Below are 22,158 nucleotides of genomic sequence, written 5' to 3'. Positions count from 1 at the left end.
TGTAGAAATAGGTGTGTCACAACGTAGTAGTGGTAGTACATCCGGCCAATCTACTGATATTACCAGACAAATTTCCCTGCCCCAGCTGCTGCAGCGCCGAAAGAAGTACGCTCCCAGCCATCCACATGCCCAGCGGTTGAATGCTAGCTTAGCAAAATTGCTAGCACTTCAACTGCTACCTTTTCAGTTGGTAGATTCTGCCCCCTTCCGTGAGTTTGTGGAATGTGCAGTACCTCAGTGGCAAGTACCCAAACGCCACTTTTTTTCACGGAAGGCGATTCCGGCTCTCTACCGGCATGTGGAAGGCAATGTCCATACCTCGCTGGACAGGGCGGTCAGTGGTAAGGTGCATCTTACCGCTGACTCATGGTCAAGCAGGCATGGACAGGGACGTTACCTGTCTTTTACGGCCCATTGGGTGACTCTGCTGGCAGCTGGGAAGGACGCAGGTCAAGGTACAGTAGTTTTGGAGGTTGTTCCACCACCACGCCTCCAAAACACTACAACTGCTTGTGACACACCTCTCTCCTCCACCCCCTCTTCTTCTTCCTCTGTGGCCTCTTCCTGTGGTGATGTTGGCTCAGAACCAGCCGTGCTCCGTAGGCGTACGACGGGCTACGCAGGAATGCAGGCCAAGAGATGCCATGCGGTCCTAGAGCTGGTGTGCTTGGGAGACCGGAGCCATACTGGGGAAGAGGTTCTTTCAGCTCTGCAGGGGCAGGCTCAGAGGTGGTTGACGCCACGCCAGCTGAAGCCTGAAATGGTGGTCAGCGATAATGGCACCAACCTCCTCTCTGCCCTGCGACGTGGAAAACTCACCCATGTGCCCTGTTTTGCGCATGTTCTCAATTTGGTGGTGCAGCGGTTCTTGGGCAGGTACCCTGGCTTACAGGATGTCCTGAGGCAGGCCAGGAAAGTCTGTGTGCATTTCCGGAGGTCATATAATGCCACTGCTCGGCTGACAGACCTCCAGAGGGAATACAACCTGCCCAAGAACCGCCTAATCTGTGACATGCCCACCAGATGGAACTCTACGTTGGCCATGCTGCAGCGGCTGCACACGCAGCAGAGGGCCATCAATGAGTACCTGTGCCAATATGGCAGCAGAACTGGCTCAGGGGAGCTTGGTTTTTTTTCACCACGCCAGTGGGCCTTGATCAGGGATGCATGCACTGTCCTGTCACCATTTGAGGAGGCCACGAGGATGGTGAGCAGTGACAGTGCATGCATCAGTGATACTGTCCCGCTTATTCACATGTTGGAGCACACCCTACGTGGAATAATGGACAGGGCCCTTGAGGCAGAACAGAGGGAGGAAGAGGAGGACTTCCTTACCTCTCAAGGCCCCCTTTATCCAGACACTGTTCCTGCTTGCCCACCTGGAACACAGGAAGAGGAGGAGGAGGATGAGGAAGAGGAGGAGGAGGAGGATTGTATCAGCAGCATGGAGGTGAAGCCTAGCACTCAGCATCAACAGCAGCAGTCTTCAAGGGATCATTTACAGTCCCAAGGAACACGTGGACTTTTACGTGGCTTGGATGAGGTGGCTGAGGATCCTGTCGTCCTCAGTGACCCAGAGGACTGTGCCCCGAATGCCTCTGCAAACCTACGCTGCATGGCCTCCCTGATCCTGCAAAGCCTGCGTAAGGATCCTCGTGTACGTGCTATCAAGGAGAGGGATCATTACTGGCTGGCAACTCTCCTTGATCCACGTTACAAGAGTAAGGTAACGGATCTTATGTTGCCATCGCAGAGGGAGCAGAAGATGAAACTACTGCGGGAGGCCTTGCAGAAGGGTCTGTGCAATGCGTTCCCAGAACCGGGGGGATTACCAAAACCTGGCCCTGGACAACGTCTTGCTGAGGCTTCGGTGAGTCAGAGAAGGAGCGGTGGAGAAGGTGGCCGTCTGACCGATGCGTTCAGACAATTTTTTAGTCCGCAGCCCCAAGGTCTGACCGGTTCCAGCAACCATCGCCAGCGTCTGGTTTACATGGTCCGGGAATACCTAGCGGCAAGATCCGACTTGGACACCTTCCCCACGAAAAATCCTCTGGCTTACTGGGTCTTGAGGATGGATCACTGGCCAGAGCTTGCACAGTACGCAATTGAGCTACTGGCTTGCCCTGCATCCAGTGTTCTTTCAGAACGCACATTCAGTGCTGCTGGAGGCTTTGTGACCGATCACAGGGTACGCCTCTCCACCGACTCTGTTGATCGACTGACCTTCATCAAAATGAATCAGGCTTGGATCAACACCGGCTACCAAGCACCTGATGCTGATGTTACTGAATAAGAATTTTGTGTTGAAATATCAGATCCCTTTGAGACTGCTGATGCTGAGTGACTGTCCTGTTGTGCTGCTGATGGAATATCCTTCTCCTCCTCACTTTTCATGCTGTTAGCTAGTAAGAAATTTTGTTTTTCTGTGCTCCGCCACCAGTGCCTAAGGCCTAATTTTTCTGCCCCTGTTTAACAGGGGCGCCTAATAACAATTTTTTATGCAATACTTTGCACGTGGCCTAAGGCCTAATTTTTGTGCCCCTGTGTAACAGGGGTGTCTAATAACAATTTTTGATGCAATACTTTGCATGTGGCCTAAGGCACAATTTTTGTGCCCCTGTGTAACATGGGCGTCTAATAATTTTTGATGCAATACTTTGCATGTGGCCTAAGGCACAATTTTTGTGCCCCTGTGTAACAGGGGCGCCTAATAACAATTTTTGATGCAATACTTTGCACGTGGCTCCTTGTTGCGCTCCAATTACAGATATTGGGAGGGGTTGCAGTGTTATGTTGCGCCTACGGACACATTTTTATGCCCCTGTGTAACAGGGGCGCCTAATAACAATTTTTGATGCAATACTTTGCACGTGGCTCCTTGTTGCGCTCCAATTACAGATATTGGGAGGGGTTGCAGTGTTATGTTGCGCCTACGGACACCTTTTTATGCCCCTGTGTAACAGGGGCGCCTAATAACAATTTTTGATGCAATACTTTGCACGTGGCTCCTTGTTGCGCTCCAATTACAGATATTGGGAGGGGTTGCAGTGTTATGTTGCGCCTACGGACACATTTTTATGCCCCTGTGTAACAGGGGCGCCTAATAACAATTTTTGATGCAATACTTTGCACGTGGCCTAAGGCATAATTTTTCTGCCCCTGTGTAACAGGGGTGTCTAATAACAATTTTTGATGCAATACTTTGCATGTGGCCTAAGGCACAATTTTTGTGCCCCTGTGTAACAGGGGCGTCTAATAACAATTTTTGATGCAATACTTTGCACGTGGCCTAAGGCACAATTTTTGTGCCCCTGTGTAACAGGGGCGCCTAATAACAATTTTTGATGCAATACTTTGCACGTGGCTCCTTGTTGCGCTCCAATTACAGATATTGGGAGGGGTTGCAGTGTTATGTTGCGCCTACGGACACATTTTTATGCCCCTGTGTAACAGGGGCGCCTAATAACAATTTTTGATGCAATACTTTGCACGTGGCTCCTTGTTGCGCTCCAATTACAGATATTGGGAGGGGTTGCAGTGTTATGTTGCGCCTACGGACACCTTTTTATGCCCCTGTGTAACAGGGGCGCCTAATAACAATTTTTGATGCAATACTTTGCACGTGGCTCCTTGTTGCGCTCCAATTACAGATATTGGGAGGGGTTGCAGTGTTATGTTGCGCCTACGGACACATTTTTATGCCCCTGTGTAACAGGGGCGCCTAATAACAATTTTTGATGCAATACTTTGCACGTGGCCTAAGGCATAATTTTTCTGCCCCTGTGTAACAGGGGTGTCTAATAACAATTTTTGATGCAATACTTTGCATGTGGCCTAAGGCACAATTTTTGTGCCCCTGTGTAACAGGGGCGTCTAATAACAATTTTTGATGCAATACTTTGCACGTGGCCTAAGGCACAATTTTTGTGCCCCTGTGTAACAGGGGCGCCTAATAACAATTTTTGATGCAATACTTTGCACGTGGCTCCTTGTTGCGCTCCAATTACAGATATTGGGAGGGGTTGCAGTGTTATGTTGCGCCTACGGACACATTTTTATGCCCCTGTGTAACAGGGGCGCCTAATAACAATTTTTGATGCAATACTTTGCACGTGGCTCCTTGTTGCGCTCCAATTACAGATATTGGGAGGGGTTGCAGTGTTATGTTGCGCCTATGGACACATTTTTATGCCCCTGTGTAACAAGGGCGCCTAATAACAATTGTTGATGCAATACTTTGCACGTGGCTCCTTGTTGCGCTCCAATTACAGATATTGGGAGGGGTTGCAGTGTTATGTTGCGCCTACGGACACATTTTTATGCCCCTGTGTAACAGGGGCGCCTAATAACAATTTTTGATGCAATACTTTGCACGTGGCTCCTTGTTGCGCTCCAATTACAGATATTGGGAGGGGTTGCAGTGTTATGTTGCGCCTACGGACACATTTTTATGCCCCTGTGTAACAGGGGCGCCTAATAACAATTTTTGATGCAATACTTTGCACGTGGCTCCTTGTTGCGCTCCAATTACAGATATTGGGAGGGGTTGCAGTGTTATGTTGCGCCTACGGACACATTTTTATGCCCCTGTGTAACAGGGGCGCCTAATAACAATTTTTGATGCAATACTTTGCACGTGGCTCCTTGTTGCGCTCCAATTACAGATATTGGGAGGGGTTGCAGTGTTATGTTGCGCCTACGGACACATTTTTATGCCCCTGTGTAACAAGGGCGCCTAATAACAATTTTTGATGCAATACTTTGCACGTGGCTCCTTGTTGCGCTCCAATTACAGTATGTTTGAGGGGTGCCCTTTTTTCTACAATTTTGCTTTCCCAAAAAGATAATGCCACCCCCCCACCACCCCTAAAATAATCGAGATATTGTTCCCACACAGCACGTGCGCAACCAGTATTAAATTACTTTGTTCTTATAATAATTTAATGTTGTGTAGGGACATTTCTAAACATGTGCCACTACTAGAGACACACAGCAGGTGTGATATTTGAAGGAATTTTTCATTTTTTTTTTTTTCACTTTAAACATCATTAAAATCGCTGCTCCGCAAAAACGTCCGTTTTTAAAATATTTTTTTCGATTGATACATGTTCCCTGGGGCAAGACCCGGGTTCTGAAAGACGTTTACCAACATTAAATTGAATATTGGTCTTTAAAATGATCGTTTTTGAATTCGAACGTTCGAGTCCCATAGACTTCAATGGGGTTCTAAATGTTCGCGCGAACCCGCGGTCTGTTCGAACGTTCTGATGCGAACCGAACCCGGGTATGTTCGGCTCATCCCTAGTCAATAGGATGGACTGCCTCCTTGGGATGATCAGGAAGGTGTTTTTTTTGCTTCCATCGAAGAACAGATGATCATGTGCTTAAGACAAAGCAAGAAATGTTAAAGCTACCTACTCATAAGCTCATACATGATGTCCCAACAAGGTGGAACTCCACTTATGATATGTTGGAGCGTTATCTGGAGCAGCAGGCTTCTATATACTCTGCATTGACCGACAAGACCCTAAGGAAAAATGTCAGACATCATCACCCTGTCTGATGTGAGAGTGGCAGAGGAGGTTCTCCCAGGTGCTTAAACCCATCAAAACTGTTACATCTCTGCTGAGTACTGAAACTTCACCATCTGTGTCTGCATGATGGAAACGGGTCTCATCTGTTCTTATCTTAGACTTATATCACTGATTCAATCCATTTGGAATCTATGTGTAAAGCTTGTGTATCCACCATGCCTCTTGTTCCAGCATCTTTTTATGGAGATCACCTTCTCTTACAGGTTTTATAACTTTTTCTACTCCAATAAAAAACCTAAACCCTGTCATATTAACCGTGTGCAGTGACGGGATACCATAGAGAGTTGTTAAATATTATAATTTGTTTGCATTGTCATCCTATCCTGGTGTGTAAGGGGAAACTAGTACACTCTATATACGGTAAGGAACAAATGGTGCTTATCATTGTATAATCCACACTAGATCTACCACAGTGGATTGTTTTATGGGATCGGTTTCTCCAGTCACTAAAGAACATACTTCTGTGTTTTTTTTTTTTTTATGTGTCCTTGAACGTATCTACATGTTTGTTCCACACTAATAGGAACCTTTGTAGGATAAAGCCCTACCACCTCCCTCTGTAAAACAGAATAAACTAGGGGATATGAGTGATCCCAAAGTAGGTGTCCTACAGCTCACAAGATGAGTCTCTCCAAGATCTTACAGATGGATGCATCTGAAAAAAGAATTGGGAGATTGAATTATTTTCACTATCTGTCTTATTGTATTTCATAAAATAGGCAGTTACAAATGTGTGCTGTTTTTCTCTTTTTTTGTCTCTTACAATAGTGTTTTGAAAAGTCCACGTCTAACTTTTTTTTTTTTTAGGAGACTTTTGTTCCAAAATCAATTGGAAATCATTTTATTTCTATAAATCCAATATCTAGCTATTAGTTGCAGGTCTGTTACACACTATTCATTTGTTTTACTTACACTGTAAAGTGGCCAATTAGAATAAGCCTTTCCTTATAGAAAAGGTTGCCATTGCTGCCTTCATAGTCTTTAAATTGCAGTTTTTTGGCTACAATACCAACATTATTCCCTCAATACTTTGGATTAATAACCTAAAAGAAGTATGCAAACAAGAACTTCCTACATTTCTTAGGCAGATGTGGCATGTTCACCAATGCCAGGAGACTGGTGGACAATATGGGTTAACTAGAGATGATGTTGTACAAGGAGGATTTAGATTTTGTGGGAATTTCAGAGACCTGGTTCAACAGCTCTCATGATTGTCTGGCAACCGTTTAAGGGTATATCCTTTATCACGAGAATAGAGAGGGTAAAAAGGGGGAGGGGTATGCCTATATATCAAGAATAATGTACAAGTGAATGTGAGAGATGACATCACTAAGGGAGCTAAGTAGGAGGTGGAATCCAAAGGGATGAAGTGAAGGGGAAAATAGTAATGAAAGTATGCTATAGGTCCCCTAACCTGAGGGAGGAGGGGGAGACGGCTCTCCTATCACAATTTGGGTTAGCAGCAAAAATGGGGAAGGGTTATTGTAATGGGGGATTTTAATTATTCAGACATGCTGGGCGGAGGGAACCATGCATTCAACTAAGGCTCGCCAGTTCCTAAGTGTCTTGCAGGACAATTTCATGGGTCAGATGGTAGACGCATCAACTAAAAATAAAGTTACTGGATCTACTGATTACCAACAATGCAGACCTGATCACGGATGTGGAAATATGGGACAATTTAGGGAACGGCGATCACAGGTCAATTGGCTTCAGTATAAATCACACAAATAGGAAACGTAAGGACAATACATAGACACTAAATTTCAAGAGAGCCAACTTCCCTAAGTTGGGAAACTTGCTATAAGCCATAAACTGGGATAAAATCTTAGGAACAAAGAACACGGAGGAGAGATGGGTTTGCTTTCAAAGCATATTAAATAAGGACATTAGCCAATGCATCCCATTGGGTAATACATTTAAAAGGGCAAACAAAAGTCCTGGATGTCTTGACTCCAATGTAAAAATGCATATAAAAGCAAAGAAGGCCTTCAAAAGATACAAGGTTAAGGGATCATCATCAGCATTCAGACTTTTTAGTTAGAACATGAAAGACACAGCAGAGGAGAGAAAAAAAACCCCCAAGAAATTCTTTAAGTATGTAAAAAAGGGACCATATTTGCCCCATAAATTATGAGGAAGGACATCTGGTTACAAAGGATGTGGGTATGTTATGGCTAAGGTGGCTAATGATGGCTAAGGTTATTTTTTTCTAGTCTTCATTTTAGTCTGTCTTCATGAGGGAATCTGGGTTGGGGGGGGGGGGGCTTCAGTAACCAAAACTGCAATGTTTATCCTCATGACACATCACTGGAAACACCTACATGGTTGACAGGGCAGAATTAAAATTAGACTTGGGAAACTTAACATTTATCACTGGGACCAGGTGGCTTGCACCCAAGGGTACTTTTGGGAACTCGGTCAAGTAATTGCCAGACCATTGTTCCTAATTTTTACAGACCGTGCACTGATGGGAATGGTACTAGCTGATTGGAGAAAAGCCAATGTAGCACCAATATTTAAAAAGAGCCCAAAATGCATCCCTGGGAATAAGACCGGTTAGCCTAACCTCAATAGTAAGCTATTGGAGGGGATAAGGGACTATGTACAAGATTTTAGTAATGAGACGAGTATCATTGGCAGTAATCGGCATGGATTCATGAAGAATCGTTCTTGCCAAACCAATCTATTAACCTTCTATGAGGATGTGAGTTGCCATCTAGATAAAGGAAGGCCCATAGACGTGGTGTATCTGGATTTTGCAAGAGCATTTGACACAGTTCCTCATAAACGTTTACTGTACAAAATAAGGTCCGTTGGCATGGACCATAGGGTGAGTACATGGATTGAAAACTGGCTTCAAGGGCAAGTTCAGAGGGTGGTGATAAATGGGGAGTACTCGTATAGTCAGGGGTGGGTAGTGGTGTCCCCCAGGGTTCTGTGCTGGGACCAATCATGTTTAATTTGTTCATAAATGACCTGGAGGTTGAGGTTAACGGTTCAATCTCCGTATTCGCGGACGATACCAAGCTAAGCAGGGCAATAAATTCTCCGCAGGCTGTGGGAACCTTGCAAAAAGATCTGAACAAATTAATGGGGTTGGCAACTACATGGCAAATTGTTCAATGTAAAAAAATTCAGAATAATGCATTAGGGTGGCAAAAATATGGATGCAATCTTTTCACTGGGGGAGAACCTCTGGGGGAATCTAGGATGGAAAAGGACTTGGGGGGGGGGGGGGGGGTGGGTCCTGGTAGATGATAGGCTCAGCAATGACATTCAATGCCAAGCTGCTGCTAACAAAGCAAACAGAATATTGGCATGCATTGAAAAGGGGATTAAATCCAGAGATAAAACAATTCTCCTGCTTTACAAGACTCTGGTCTGACCGCACCTAGAGTATGCTGTCCAGTTCTGGGCACCAGTCCTCAGGAAGGATGTAGTGGAAATGGAGCGACTACAAAGGGCAAGAAAGGGTCTGGAGGATATTGGTTATGGGGAAAGGTTGCGAGCGCTGAACTTATTCTCTCTGGAGAAGGAGATATGATTTCAATTTACTAGGGCTGTGGAAATGAACTATTCCTCGATTTAATCTTGAAATTTTTTTGATCGATCCAAATTTTTTTGACCCATCAAAATTCTTTTGATTGGTACTCACCTCTCCGCCGGCTTCCGGGCCTTCAGGGAGTACCGTCAGAGATCCGGTGACATCACGGACACTGGCGGGGCTTGCCGTGTCAATCTGAAGGGCTCCTTTGCTGGGCTTTCATATCTGCATGCCGGCGGGACCTTGCTATCTGCCACACGCAAGGGCTGTTACACTTCCCTTTATCACTTCCCTCTATCAACCTGGGATTGATAGTTTCAAGAAACTATTAGATAAGCACACGAATGACCACAACATACAGAGATCTAAAAGGTAATACTGACATATCGCACACATAGGTTGGACTTGTGTCTTTTTTCAACCTCACCTTTTGTGGAACTACGCAAGATCAGAATGAGAGTGGTTCAAATAGCATTTTCTGAAGAAGCGGTCATAGTAAGGTACATTGCAAACAATGTGAAGGAGATGCATATCGTTTCTAGAATAGTGGGTTTACCACAAGTTGTATGTTTTATGAAGATTAATTGCATGAAACAACATTTTGAGCATATAATTGATAGACTATATACTGGTGGTGTAGACAATGAAAACAACTTTAAAAAAATAATAATTTTCTTCCATGTAATGAAATTTCATGTAGGACCCTAGAAAAGGCTTTGGTATAGCCATTGGTGGAGGCAGAGACCATCCAAGTAGCAAAGATAACGATCACTCGGTCATTGTTTCTGACATTGTTCCTGGCGGACCTGCTGATGGTAGATTACAGTAAGCAAAATTATTATATCTTTTCCGCATAATTTTCATTGTGGTCATTGATTTTCTGCTGATATATTATGAATTCTGCAGGACAAGAGATCGCATTGTGATGGTGAATGGGGTTTCATTGGAGAATATGACCTCATCGTTTGCAATTCACACACTGAAGTCCTGTTCGAAGACTGCCAATGTGGTAAGCCATTATTTTACATAAAATTTTAAATAAACAAAATTGGGCTACAAGGACCTATAAAAAAAACAGCAGCTGGTAATACCAATTAGTCCCAAATTGCAGATTCAGTTAATAAAATTGCTGTGCTAATGTATGTACATATTGAGATGAATAAATCAAAACAGTCTCAATGTCTGCAGACCTTCCATGTGATTCTCAGTACAGAGTACAGGCGGGAGGGTCAGCATGGTCTAAAGGTGAGCTGGATAAGAGGTCTTTACTTTCTGGCTTTTATCCATTTATCCCTATGGCGCATATCATCCAGTGACAGGAGAGGATATCCAGGAGGTCCGGCTCGATTGCTTGGTTATTGTAAACAAAGCGCAATAGACCACTCTTATTAGAGGGTCACGTCCTCTGGTAAGCGCTGTTGTGTTTCTTGGCTTGTGATGCTTGCCCTATCGTATCTTCATTATTTTCATGGCTGGATGTACTTTTTCATCCTGCTTTTTATTTTTATGCAATTGCACAGATTGCTTATGCCCATTTCTATGGAATTGCACTTCTATGAGCAAACTTGATTTTTGGAATAATTTTGTGCATGTTCATCAGGTCTTTCTTAATTTAGAAAACAAACCGTGCCGTGCTAAATCAAAACTTATAGTTTATATCCTGAAGAAATCGTAAAAGTCCCATGGTTACCAATGTTAAAGTTGTAATTGGAGATTGTGACTTTCTATCCTCAGTTCCAAACACCAGTGTTGTGCCACCACCTTGGGTAAAAAAGACTCTTACCTGAGTAAATTGACTATTATTAATAAAAGAGTAACGTGCACTTGTACCAAAAGGTGTATACATTCATCTGGTGTCAACAAGCTGCAGATCCACATGTTCATACTGGTGTCTCATCTGACCAGAGAAGACCTATCATAGGTACATAGAAAAAAAGCAGAGGACAACCACAGAGCATAAAACCATTTATAAAACTATTAAAAGTGCTAACCTCTCGCATGAATATAAAAAAACGCTTATATTAATAAAAACTCCAGTCTCAGGAAGCGATCCAAACACTTCCTAGTCAAGAAGAGCGTGGCAATGTCACAATTGATGGCTGCCCCCTAGACGTTTTGTCAGAACTGATGTCGTGGGGGGCATACCACTGCCAATCGCCACACACCTATATTTAGAGGAAAACACTGGCATTAAAGAGGAACGGCAATCTGCTCACATAATTTGTAATAAAAACATCTTTGCCATTCTGGAGCTTCCCTCCAACCACTTTGCTCATTTTATACATTCATGGTCAAAAATGTTGGCACCCCAGAAATTTTTCCAGAAAATTAAGTATTTCTTACAGAAAAGTATTGCAGTGACACATGTTTTGCTATACACATGTTTATTACCTTTTGATTGTATTGGAACAAAACAAAAAAAGGAGGAAAATAAGCAAATTGGACACCAAAAATGGGCTGGTCAAAATTCTTGGCACCCTTTCAAAATTGTGGATAAATAAGATTGTTTCAAGCATGTGATGCTCCTTAAGGGCCCTTTCACATGGGCGGATCAGTAATGATCCGCTCCTTGTGTCTGCAAAAGCTCAGCGGGGATCCTCCGTAAAATCCCCGCTGAGCTGGCAGCGCGGTCCCCGCACACTGTGCAGGGTCTGCCCTGTCTTTCCTCCGCTCTCCCCTATGGGGGATCGGATGAACACGGACTGTATGTCCGTGTTCATCCGATCCGATCCGGCAGACAGAAGAAAAATAGGATTTTCTTCCGTCCGCAAATGCGGATCTTTGCGGAGGCGGACGATTACGGGTGTCAGCGGATGGTCATCCGCTGACACCCGTAATCACATAGGGACCAATGTATGTCCCGTTTTCATCCGCAACGGACAGATGAAAATGCGGACATACGGTCCGCACGTGTGAAAGGGCCCTTAAACTCACCTAGGGCAAGTAACTGGTGTGGGCAATTTAAAAAATCACACCTGAAAGCAGATAAAAAGGAGAGAGAAGTTCACTTAGTCTTTGCATTGTGTGTCTGTGTGTGCCACATTAAGCATGGACAACAGAAAAAGGAGGAGAGAACTGTCTGAGGACTTGAGAACCAAAATTGTGGAAAAATATCAACAATCTCAAGGTTTACAAGTCCATCTCCAGAGATCTAGATTTGCCTTTGTCCACAGTGTGCAACATTATCAAGAAGTTTGCAACCCATGGCACTGTAGCTAATCTCTCAGGGCGTGGATGGAAGAGAAAAATTGATGAAATGTTGCAGCGCAGGATAGTCCGGATGGTGGATAAGCAGCCCCAAACAAGTTCCAAAGAAATTCAAGCTGTCCTGCAGGCTCAGGGAGCATCAGTGTCAGCGCGAACTATCCGTCGACATTTAAACTAAATAAAAAACGCTATGGCAGGAGACCCAAGAGGACCCCACTGCTGACACAGAGACATAAAAAAGCAACACTACGGTTTGCCAAAATGTACTTGAGTAAGCCAAAATCCTTCTGGGAAAATGTCTTATGGACAGATGAGACCAAGATAGAGCTTTTTGGTTAAGCACATCATTCTACTGTTTACCGAAAACGGAATGAGGCCTGCAAAGAAAAGAATACAGTAGCTACAGTGAAATATGGTGGAGGTTCAATGATGTTTTGGGGTTGTTTTGCTGCCTCTGGGTGCCTTGAATGTGTGCAAGCTATCATGAAATCTGAGGATCACCAAAAGATTTTGGGTCGCACTGTAGAGCCCAGTGTCGGAAAGCTGGGTTTGCTTTTGAGATCTTGGGTCTTCCAGCAGGACTATGACACCAAACATATGTCAAAAAGCACCCAGAAATGTATGGCAACAAAGCGCTGGAGAGTTCTAAAGTGGCCAGCAATGAGTCCAGATCTAAATCCCATTGAACACCTGTGAAGAGATCTTAAAATTGCTGTTGGGAAAAGTGCCCTTCCAATAAGAGATCTGGAGTAGTTTCCAATACACACTAAGGCAATAAACATATGTATAGCAAAACATGTGTTGCTGCAATACTTTTCTGTGAGAAATACTTCTGGGGTGCCAACAATTTCGGCCATGACTGTATATACTGTGATTCTGGACTTGCCAAATATGCTGCAGAAATCTCCCTCCACAGAGGCTGGCTCCAACAATTTTAACTGTGGGCGGCTTAAGCTGCTGCCTGTTCACTTTCTGAATTTACACAGAGGCACACCTCCAGCTCTGCAGCTCTTATTGGCCCTCTTATGACTCATCCCCCCTCCCTTCCCTGCAAACTTTTACGAGCGTGAGAGAGAGAGTTGTGCAGGTCATAAGCCTAGGCTTTTTTTCAGGCAAGAAACAGGAAGTGGGCTGTATAAAGTATTTACTGGCAGAAATTTTTTTTGCTATCCAAAGTTAAAACAAGGACAGAAGATGGAAAGATGAGAAAAAATACTGAAGTTCCGCTTTAAATCGGCCAATTGCAACCCATAAACTCAAATCTTGCTCCCTAAATGTTTTTTTTTTTTTCAGTAATGCTTAACCTCTCATGTTTCTGGTCTGGTATATTTAGTGTTCCAATTTCTATTACTATCACTTTTAGGGCCAGTTTACACCACAATAACGCACTTCAGATCCAAACCAGATGCGATTCTGCATGCATGTTTTTGACATGTTTGTGTTCCGGTGCATTTTTGATGTGGTTCCGGATTCATTCCAGGTGCTTTTTTTTTTCTCCACTATACTAGGGTCCAGTGCGTTTTTGGTGCGTTGTACTGCTTTCTAGGGCAGGAAAAATGAAAGCCCTGGAACTGACTGCACTGGTGTGAACTATGCCATTGGAAACCGTGTATCCTACTTTCCATGCATTTATGGTGCAAAAAAAAAAAAAAACGCACTGGACTGCATGTGGTGTATACTAGCCCTGAATCTGTTTATTTTACATAACATTAATTTGTCATGTATTTTTTTTTTTTTTTTTTTTATATTGAACACCCATCATTATTATTTTTTTCCTTGTGTGATTTATAGGGTTGTCCCGATACTAGTATTGGTATCGGGACCAATACCGAGCATTTGCGCGAGTACTTGTACTCGCGCAAATGCTCCCGATGTCTTTGCCGATACCTGGCTGGGAGAGAGGAAGTCAGCGGGTGGAGTCGGCGAGCAGGGGGGCGGAGAGCGGGGCAGTTCGGTGAGCGAGCCCTCGGGAGGGTAAGCTTGCAGGGGGCAGCCGCATCGGCAACCAGAGCCGTCACATTCGGTAACAGAAGTGACGCTCCGTGTTGCTGTTAGTCAGTGCTTTGAAAATCCCGATGCCCATCTTTGTACACCCTGCACTCGGCCACAATATGCTAGCAGCGGACATCTTGTTACACCCAGCCCATGTAGTTCGGGATGGGTGTAACAAGATGTCCGCTGCTGCTTTATTGAGACCGAGTGCAGGGTGTACCAAAATGGGCTTCGCAGAGGCAGCATATAAAAATATATCCTCTTGTGCCCATCCAGCCAGTACCAGTGCCAGCCAGTGCGTGCCACCTATCAGTGCCCAGCCATCATTGTGTGCCACCTATCAGTGCCCATCACTCAGTACCAGCCAGTCAGTGCCACCTATCAATGCTTAATCGGTGCCAAAAAAGTAAAAAGTATCGGTAATCTGTATCTGCGAGTACTTGGGGGGGGGGGGGGGGAGGAGTATCGGCATGTACTCGGTCTTAAAAAACTGGTAGCGGGACAACCCTAGTGATTTAGGTGTGTTCTCTTTTTTTATTTTTTTTATTTGAGGTATAGTTTTTGCTCAATATTGAGATTAAAATTTGCATTTTTATTTTTTATTTTTTTATTAAATGTTATAAAACATATCTCCTAAAGTATTTGGAGATATATAGTTGTCATTTACATTTTATTATGTGCATCGTTGTATTTGCATTCTACTATAGACATTTGTTGTATTTTTACAGAATGTTCAATAGGGGGCAACCTGTCAGATTTTTGGTTGGTTGTTTGTCCTTTATGTGGATGTCTATTATGCTTTAGACTTATTTATAATATCATTTTTTTTTTTTTTTCAATTTGATTAATTATGGCTTGATGAAGATTTTGATCTGCATTTCCTACTGAAACTTCGTATTTAAAAATAGAAACTTTCTAAAGCTTAAGTCAGAATGTGGCTTGGTTCGCTACCTGCCTCAGAATGAGACCTGGTTTACTACCAATGTCGGAAGGAGGCCTGGCTTGCGATTGGGCAATTTAGTGATGGTCTTTCCCCTGTTTGTGTGTATATATTTATGGTATATAAGGCCAATATAAGTACGGTATTGGCCTGATCACTGGCCTGCACAGGGTCCTGACTTTAATCAAAACATTTTCTGCCACATATTTCTCACCCACCAGTACCACATTTACAGACCTTTTTCCACACTTTGGACACCCATTTCTAGTGGAGGTCCAAATATTCACGCACTTGGCAACAAGTTTTTCTCTTAGCACTATTAAAAGGGGCAACCCACACACGCCTTTAGTGTTGCAGCGTGTGCCTATAGGGAATCCACACTTATTGGTTTTACCCCTTATAGTGGTTACCCAACACGTATTTAATACCACTAAAGGACACTCCTAATTTTCTAGACCTTCTAGGTCCAGCAGCGCCACCATCCCAACACTTTTTATACCACTTTTTGGTCTCTTCTGAGACCCTCTAGGGAGGCAGCAGCTTACTCACATATCCTAAGCGCGGATTCCTTCTAGTTATATAATAATTTTATATATATATATATATATATTTTATAATGTGTGTATGTATGTTTTTCTTAAGATAAGCTTTCTCTTGTTCACTTATTAATAGTGTTTTAAAGGGTTTTACACTATGTGGTTGTCCTTGGCTCTTTTCTGTGCCTTTATTTATTAAAAGAAACAAATAATTAGTCAGCAGGGGATTTTAAGTCGCACTTAAGAATTACTAAACACCAAACCCCCCGCGTCACGTGACCACAATTATCCTACCGATTGGCTAATGGGCCTGAGCACTGTCACAGGAGAGCAGGTCACATTTTCTCCTGAAGTGCCATGTATTCTTGCTGGCAATGGAGGAGCACGGAGCTAAGAGGGTAGAGCAGGGTTCCACCTTCAACCTCATGCTCACCAAGGTAACCTTTTGGTATGGACACCTCAGTCTACTTTTCAGGGCCTGTCCCCCCAGCTGTTATTACGCCCTTTTTATCCCAATGGGTAAGCAAATGGACACAATCCTCTCTTGAAATATCAGGGGACTACATGACCCTACAAAAAGAACTGCCTTATTCACCTGTCTCTCACAACAGAATCCCGCTATCGTATGTTTGCAGGAATCCCACCTTACGGGTGACACCACCCGCTTTATTACGCAGGTCCAAATACCCCGTACAATACCACTCTGTGCACACTAGGTACTCCAGAGGAGTCAGTAATTTGTTCTCTAGAACTGCTGCTTTTTCTAAAAGTGGTGTACAGATAGACTCTGAAGGTAGATTTACCTTTCTGTTGGGCAGGGCTGGTGCAAGGATTGTTGACACCCTAGGCGAAGCCTCATTTTGACGCCCCCCCCCCCCCGTGCCATTCGCTCTGCTGTGGTCCACAGGCCTGCACCTGTGACTCTGGACCCGGCCAAAAGACAATTAGAGGATGGCGTTGGCTCACTTCCTCACGCCAGTTGTGGTCCACAGGCTAGAGCAATATACAGAGAGGCCAACTGTGTAACTGCCTGTCTGTACGAGCGACAGATACACTGACAATGCTACGCTCCTAGAAAAAAACAATAAAAAATGCACATTTTTTGACCTGCAAAAAGATCTGCATTTATTTTTATTTTTTTACAAAACTGGATTTGAACCTCCACACCTCAAATCACCCCAATTCCTGTATTTTTAGGTCTCAGATCACCACAATTCTACCACCTTTACACCTCTGATCACCCCATCACTGTATCATCCAGAACGCCTATTCCCCTCTGCACCCCCCACCTTTGTTCCCCTTAAACCCCCCCCCCCCACACACACACACACACACACATCAGTTCCCATATGTACCCACTTTAAATCTGTTCCTTCCCCCACCCAATCAGTTCCTCTTTGTAACGCCCCCCCCCTCCAACACACACACACATCTGTTCCCCCTCTGTACCCACCTGCACATCTGTCCCCCCCCCACATACACACCAGTTCCCACTCTGTACCTCCCTGCACATATGTTTCCCCCACACATCTGTCCCCCCCCCACACCAGTTCCCACTCTGCCCCCCCAGTTCCCACTTTGTACCCTCCCCACACACACATCTGTTCCCCCCCCCCCACACACCAGTTCCCACTCTGTACCCCTCTGCACATCTGCCCCCCACACCAGTTCCCACTCTGTAACCCTCCCCCCACACACACACATCTGTCCCCCCCCCACACACCAGTTCCCACTCTGTACCCCTCCACACACATATGTTCCCCCCCCACACCAGTTCTCACTCTGTACCCCCATGCACATCTGCCCCCCCCCCCTCCCCACAGAAGTTCCCACTCTGCCCCCCACTCTGTTCCCCCCACACACACACACACACACACCTGTCCCCCCCCCCCCACACACCAGGTCCCACTCTGTACCCCCCCCCCCACACACACCTGTCTCTGCCCACACCAGTTCCCACTTTGTACCCTCCCCACACACACACACACACATCTGTCCCCCCCCCCACACACCAGTTCCCACACTGTACCCCCTCTGCACATCTGCCCCCCCCACACCAGTTCCCACTCTGTACCACACACACACAATCTGCCTCCCCACACACATTCCCACTCTGTAACCCCCCCCCTACACACACATATCTGCCCCTCCCCCCACACACACACAAACCAGTTCCCCCTCTGTACACAAAGTTAAACTTGACAGCACAGCAGAGTACATTTTATAATTTCTTGTGACAGTGTGCAGGCTGCAGCACTGAGTGTCCTGCCTGTGCTTATATTGTGTACCTGAGCCAGCGGGGGTTAAGTCTTTTCTGAAGGAGAACTGCACTGCTGCCCGTCTGTCTCCTCTGACATCAGATCCCGACCCCGAGCGACCAGGAGGAGGGGGGAGGCGGGGGTGCATCGGACATCGCGGCTTGCATGCAGGGCTTCAGTCTATGATCTCACCAGCCCTGGCCGGTGTAGCATTCAACTTCCACCATAAATCATCATCAAGACATCACCTTCATCACGCTATTCCCGGCCAGCTGCTGTCCCAGCTCTCTCCCCTCATCTCACTGCCGCTGCTACGGCGCTGCAGGCTGGCAATATCGTGATGAAGGTGATGTCTTCACGGCGCAAACCGCCTCCTAGCCTGGCGGCGAATCCCCAGCGAGTGGCTGGGGATCCGGATTTTGCCGCTCTCCCTACTCTGGCGCTCTAGGCAGCCGCCTGACTCGCCTATGCCTAGCGCCGGCCCTGCTGTTGGGGATGTGGGAATCGCATGCTTGTGTTATAGCTAACATATATGTGCCTCCTCCTTTTACATTAACAGTATTGGTGCCTAGCTAGATTCTTAGAAAAGCACCCTCAGTTTCTGGTATATGTCCTGGGGGACTTTAATAGTGCAACGGATGTCTCTCTGGATGTTCACAAACATTTTTGTCCGCAGGGCCCTAGGGTGTGCACTCCTCTGGCCAAGTTTGTGAATGAGCTTGGCCTGGTAGACCTTTGGAGATGTAAATCTCCCCTCCAGGCCCAGTTCTCCTGTCACGCATAGACCTGGCACTAGGTAATGACCTGACATCCTCCTATGACCCAATAGTGACGTACTTGGCCAGGGGCCTCTCCGACCACTCCCCGGTGCAGCTTAGTCTAAACTTTCAAAAACCGCGGTTGCCAGTACACTGGAAGATGAACCCTTTTTGGCTTCAGTTATTCACTGACTCAGATAACATGCAGTTGCAACTAAAATACTTTCTGGAAATCAATAAACCGTCAGCTGCGCCTGGGGTGGTGTGGGATGCGCTAAAAGCCTTCATTAGAGGAATGTGCATTAAGGAAATTAACACAATTTAAAATTGGAAGCAGGCAGTGGGCTAGGGATGCCGGTCGGACGGAGGAGGAAGCAGAGGAACTTTATCTGCGGGCTCCCACGCCAGACCACGAGAGGCAATGGAAGGACGCACAGAAACTCTACCGCACGGTGCACCTACAACAGGCAGGAGACAAACGATTTTTCACTTCTCAAACATATTTTGAGGAGAAAAAAAACAGGCCATGAGCTAGCGACGATAGCCAGGTCACAACAGCCACCACATGTTATACATGGTATTACCACGGCGTCGCTACTGACTGTCACCGATACACCCTCAATTTTGAAGAAATTTGGTTCCTTTTATCAGGACTTATATTCCGCTAAGGTATCGTATCCAGTAGAAGAGTTAACACATTTACTGGAATCTATCACCCTACCCCAGCTCCAAGACACAGATAGGGAACTTTTAGGTTTCAATGTTTTTATTGAATTTTTTCCATTAAAGAAAAATTATAAGTTAAGTCATACAATAAAATGTAAGAAAAATTACAAAACCATTAATGTATAGATCAATATACATAAATTCGAATTAGAGAGTATATAATGCAGACAAGCAAGATCTAAAATTTATATAAATTGTTTTATTTTGTTTCTGTTATTTGATCATAATTAAGATATGTCATATTATATCATATTAAATATTGGAGGAAATAAAAGGGAGTAGGGTCACAAAAAAGGAAAGAGTGGACAATTTAATATTAAGAATAAAGTAGCGATAATAAGAGTATTTAGTAAAATAAATATCCCCGGGTCAAGTCAAGGAGTAATAGAGGTGAGTTTTATGATAGTTTGAAGATTTAGTAAAGTTTATCCAGTTAGCCCAAGTATTGTGAAATTTAAACGGTGAGTCATTGGTTGTTGAATCGGAGCTTCCATTTCTGCAATTTTCTGGACTTTCTGTAACCATTCGAGATGCACGGAGGAGAGTTCTTTTTCCAATGTATTGGTATATAGTTTAGCAGCATTGATAAGATGTATGTAGCGGGGTCATACTATCATGGACTATTGATAGCTTGAATCTCCACCGGGGTCCAGTTACACTTGTACATACGTGTTTATATTTCTTTAAAAACAATGCATTGCGGGATCAGAAGTATCAGATATGGACTCCATTGACCTTTAGTAGGAACAGACTACACTTACCACAATGCCATACCCTTTTGGAGCACATGACACCTCCGCACAGCCTTATGGGGGAGGTTACTTAAAGGCGAGGAGGGGCTGACTTTGCTCTCTCGGGACCTGCATCTTCTCCTCTGCGGAGCTGTGGAGAGCACCACAGCCGAGCGGTTAGGCCTGAAGCCTGGGCCTCCATCCACCGGAAGACCAACCATCCGGAGGGAAGCAAGACAAAGGGTGTCCAGCTCTTGTTCCCGGAGGCCGGAGAAGCTCGCCAGCTGATGATCGTAGCAGTGGAGAGTCCGATACCGGAGACCGTGTGTTGCGGAGCGGTGACTGATTGGCGCGTCTTTGTGAAGAACAGCTTATCGGCTTATAACTTCACGTTACTCCATAAACCAGGAGCCACGTGTTGATCTCTGACTGAATCAGAGAGGCCTAACAAGTTGAGAGTTATACCAGCAGAGTTGACGAACGCTGACTGGAGATCGGTTCATCAACATTGGTTTCACCATACCCTTTTTGACTGCGTTTATTCCCTTCTTTAACCTTTGGATTACAATTTAAAAGTGCACCAACGGTTGCAACATAGACTTTGTCCTTAGGAGACATTCAGGAGCTGTTTGAGCCAGGCCTGGCAAAGGTTTTCTGCATTAGCTGTTCTGCAGAACTGCCTGCTAGGGGGAGCTCGCGAGCATAGACTGCCTATAATAACTGATACTTAACAATATTACCCTTTTAGTTTGGGTTTTCTTTTCTGACTCTTGCAAAGGGCCCTTGCAGAGTCATTTTTATTCTGATACCTGTGTATATTTAACCTGTTATTCAAACCCCTTATCCTCTTTACCATATGCAAAGTAAAGCTATCCCTTTGGTTTGACTATATTAATTGTGTGAGGTGTGTTTACTCTTGGGAGCCACCAACTGGAGAAGGTAACGGTGTCATTGTATTACCATTGCATGTTTTATGTATGCTATTGTGGACCCACCGAAGTAGAGGTCACAATACTATTGCATTTATTTGGGGTGCCAAGGGAGGGTTTGAGCCAATTATAGGGGGTGAATTAATTAATGAGAGTAGATCCCAAATCTAACCAGCGGCTCCTGCGGGGGTAGCGCTACACGTATAAGAGATTTTTTATAAATTGAAATAGGTAATGAAGTGTGGTGTAATAAGTATTTTGCAGGAGTAAAATTTAGTGTGTGATTCGTTATGTGAGGGATAAGGTGATGTATTTCCTTCCAAAAGGGTTTTAGTCAAGGGCAATCCCACTAAATATAGAGGAGAGTTTCTTCGAAATTTGTACATCGCCAACATAGAGGACTTGTATCGGGGTTAAATTTATGAATCAAGACTGGAGTTTTATACCATCTGGAATATAATTTATAACTGTTTTCTTTAGTCAAAACATTTAATGAACCCTTGTGAGTGTACGTAAAAAATCCGTACCCATTCAGTTCTAGAAAGATTTATATCAAGTTCTCTTTCCCATAGGGAACTTTTAAACGCACCTCTCACCCTGGAGGAACTGCAATTGGCACTTGCCACGTTCCCCAACTCGAAAGCCCCGGGTACTGACGGACTCCCAATTGAATTGTATAACAAATTTGGAGGGGTACTCCTACTGGAGCTACTCCATACACTTGCCGATGCGGTTAGCTCGGATTCCTTGCCGGGATCATTGTATGAAGCGGTGGTTGTAGTTATTTTGAAGCCAGGGAAGGAACCTGACAAGCCTGAGTCTTATAGACCCATCTCACTGCTAAACACGGATCTAAAGCTCCTTACTAACGTCATTGCTATGAGACTCTCTAAGGTGGTGACTAAACTAGTACACCCGGACCAGCCCGGCTTTATACCAA

At 44.8% G+C, this 22,158-nt stretch overlaps 1 protein-coding gene across 3 annotated transcripts in view; it reads left to right on the top strand.

The window, feature by feature from the left end:
* TJP3 (tight junction protein 3) overlaps positions 1-22,158 on the top strand; it is a 432,362-nt gene that overhangs the window by 119,146 nt on the left and 291,058 nt on the right. For all 3 annotated transcript variants that reach the window (XM_040322292.1, XM_040322285.1, XM_040322278.1), the window contains exons 3-4: positions 9,842-9,966; positions 10,048-10,150. In XM_040322292.1, the coding sequence (XP_040178226.1) occupies positions 9,842-9,966; positions 10,048-10,150 (228 nt within the window). The remainder of the gene's footprint in view (positions 1-9,841; positions 9,967-10,047; positions 10,151-22,158) is intronic.

Source organism: Rana temporaria, chromosome 1, assembly GCF_905171775.1.
Source record: "Rana temporaria chromosome 1, aRanTem1.1, whole genome shotgun sequence".
In the NCBI taxonomy this organism is placed as follows: domain Eukaryota; kingdom Metazoa; phylum Chordata; class Amphibia; order Anura; family Ranidae; genus Rana; species Rana temporaria.
The sequence above is the reverse complement of the archived record's forward strand: the minus strand, read 5'-3'. Positions and strand labels throughout refer to the sequence as shown.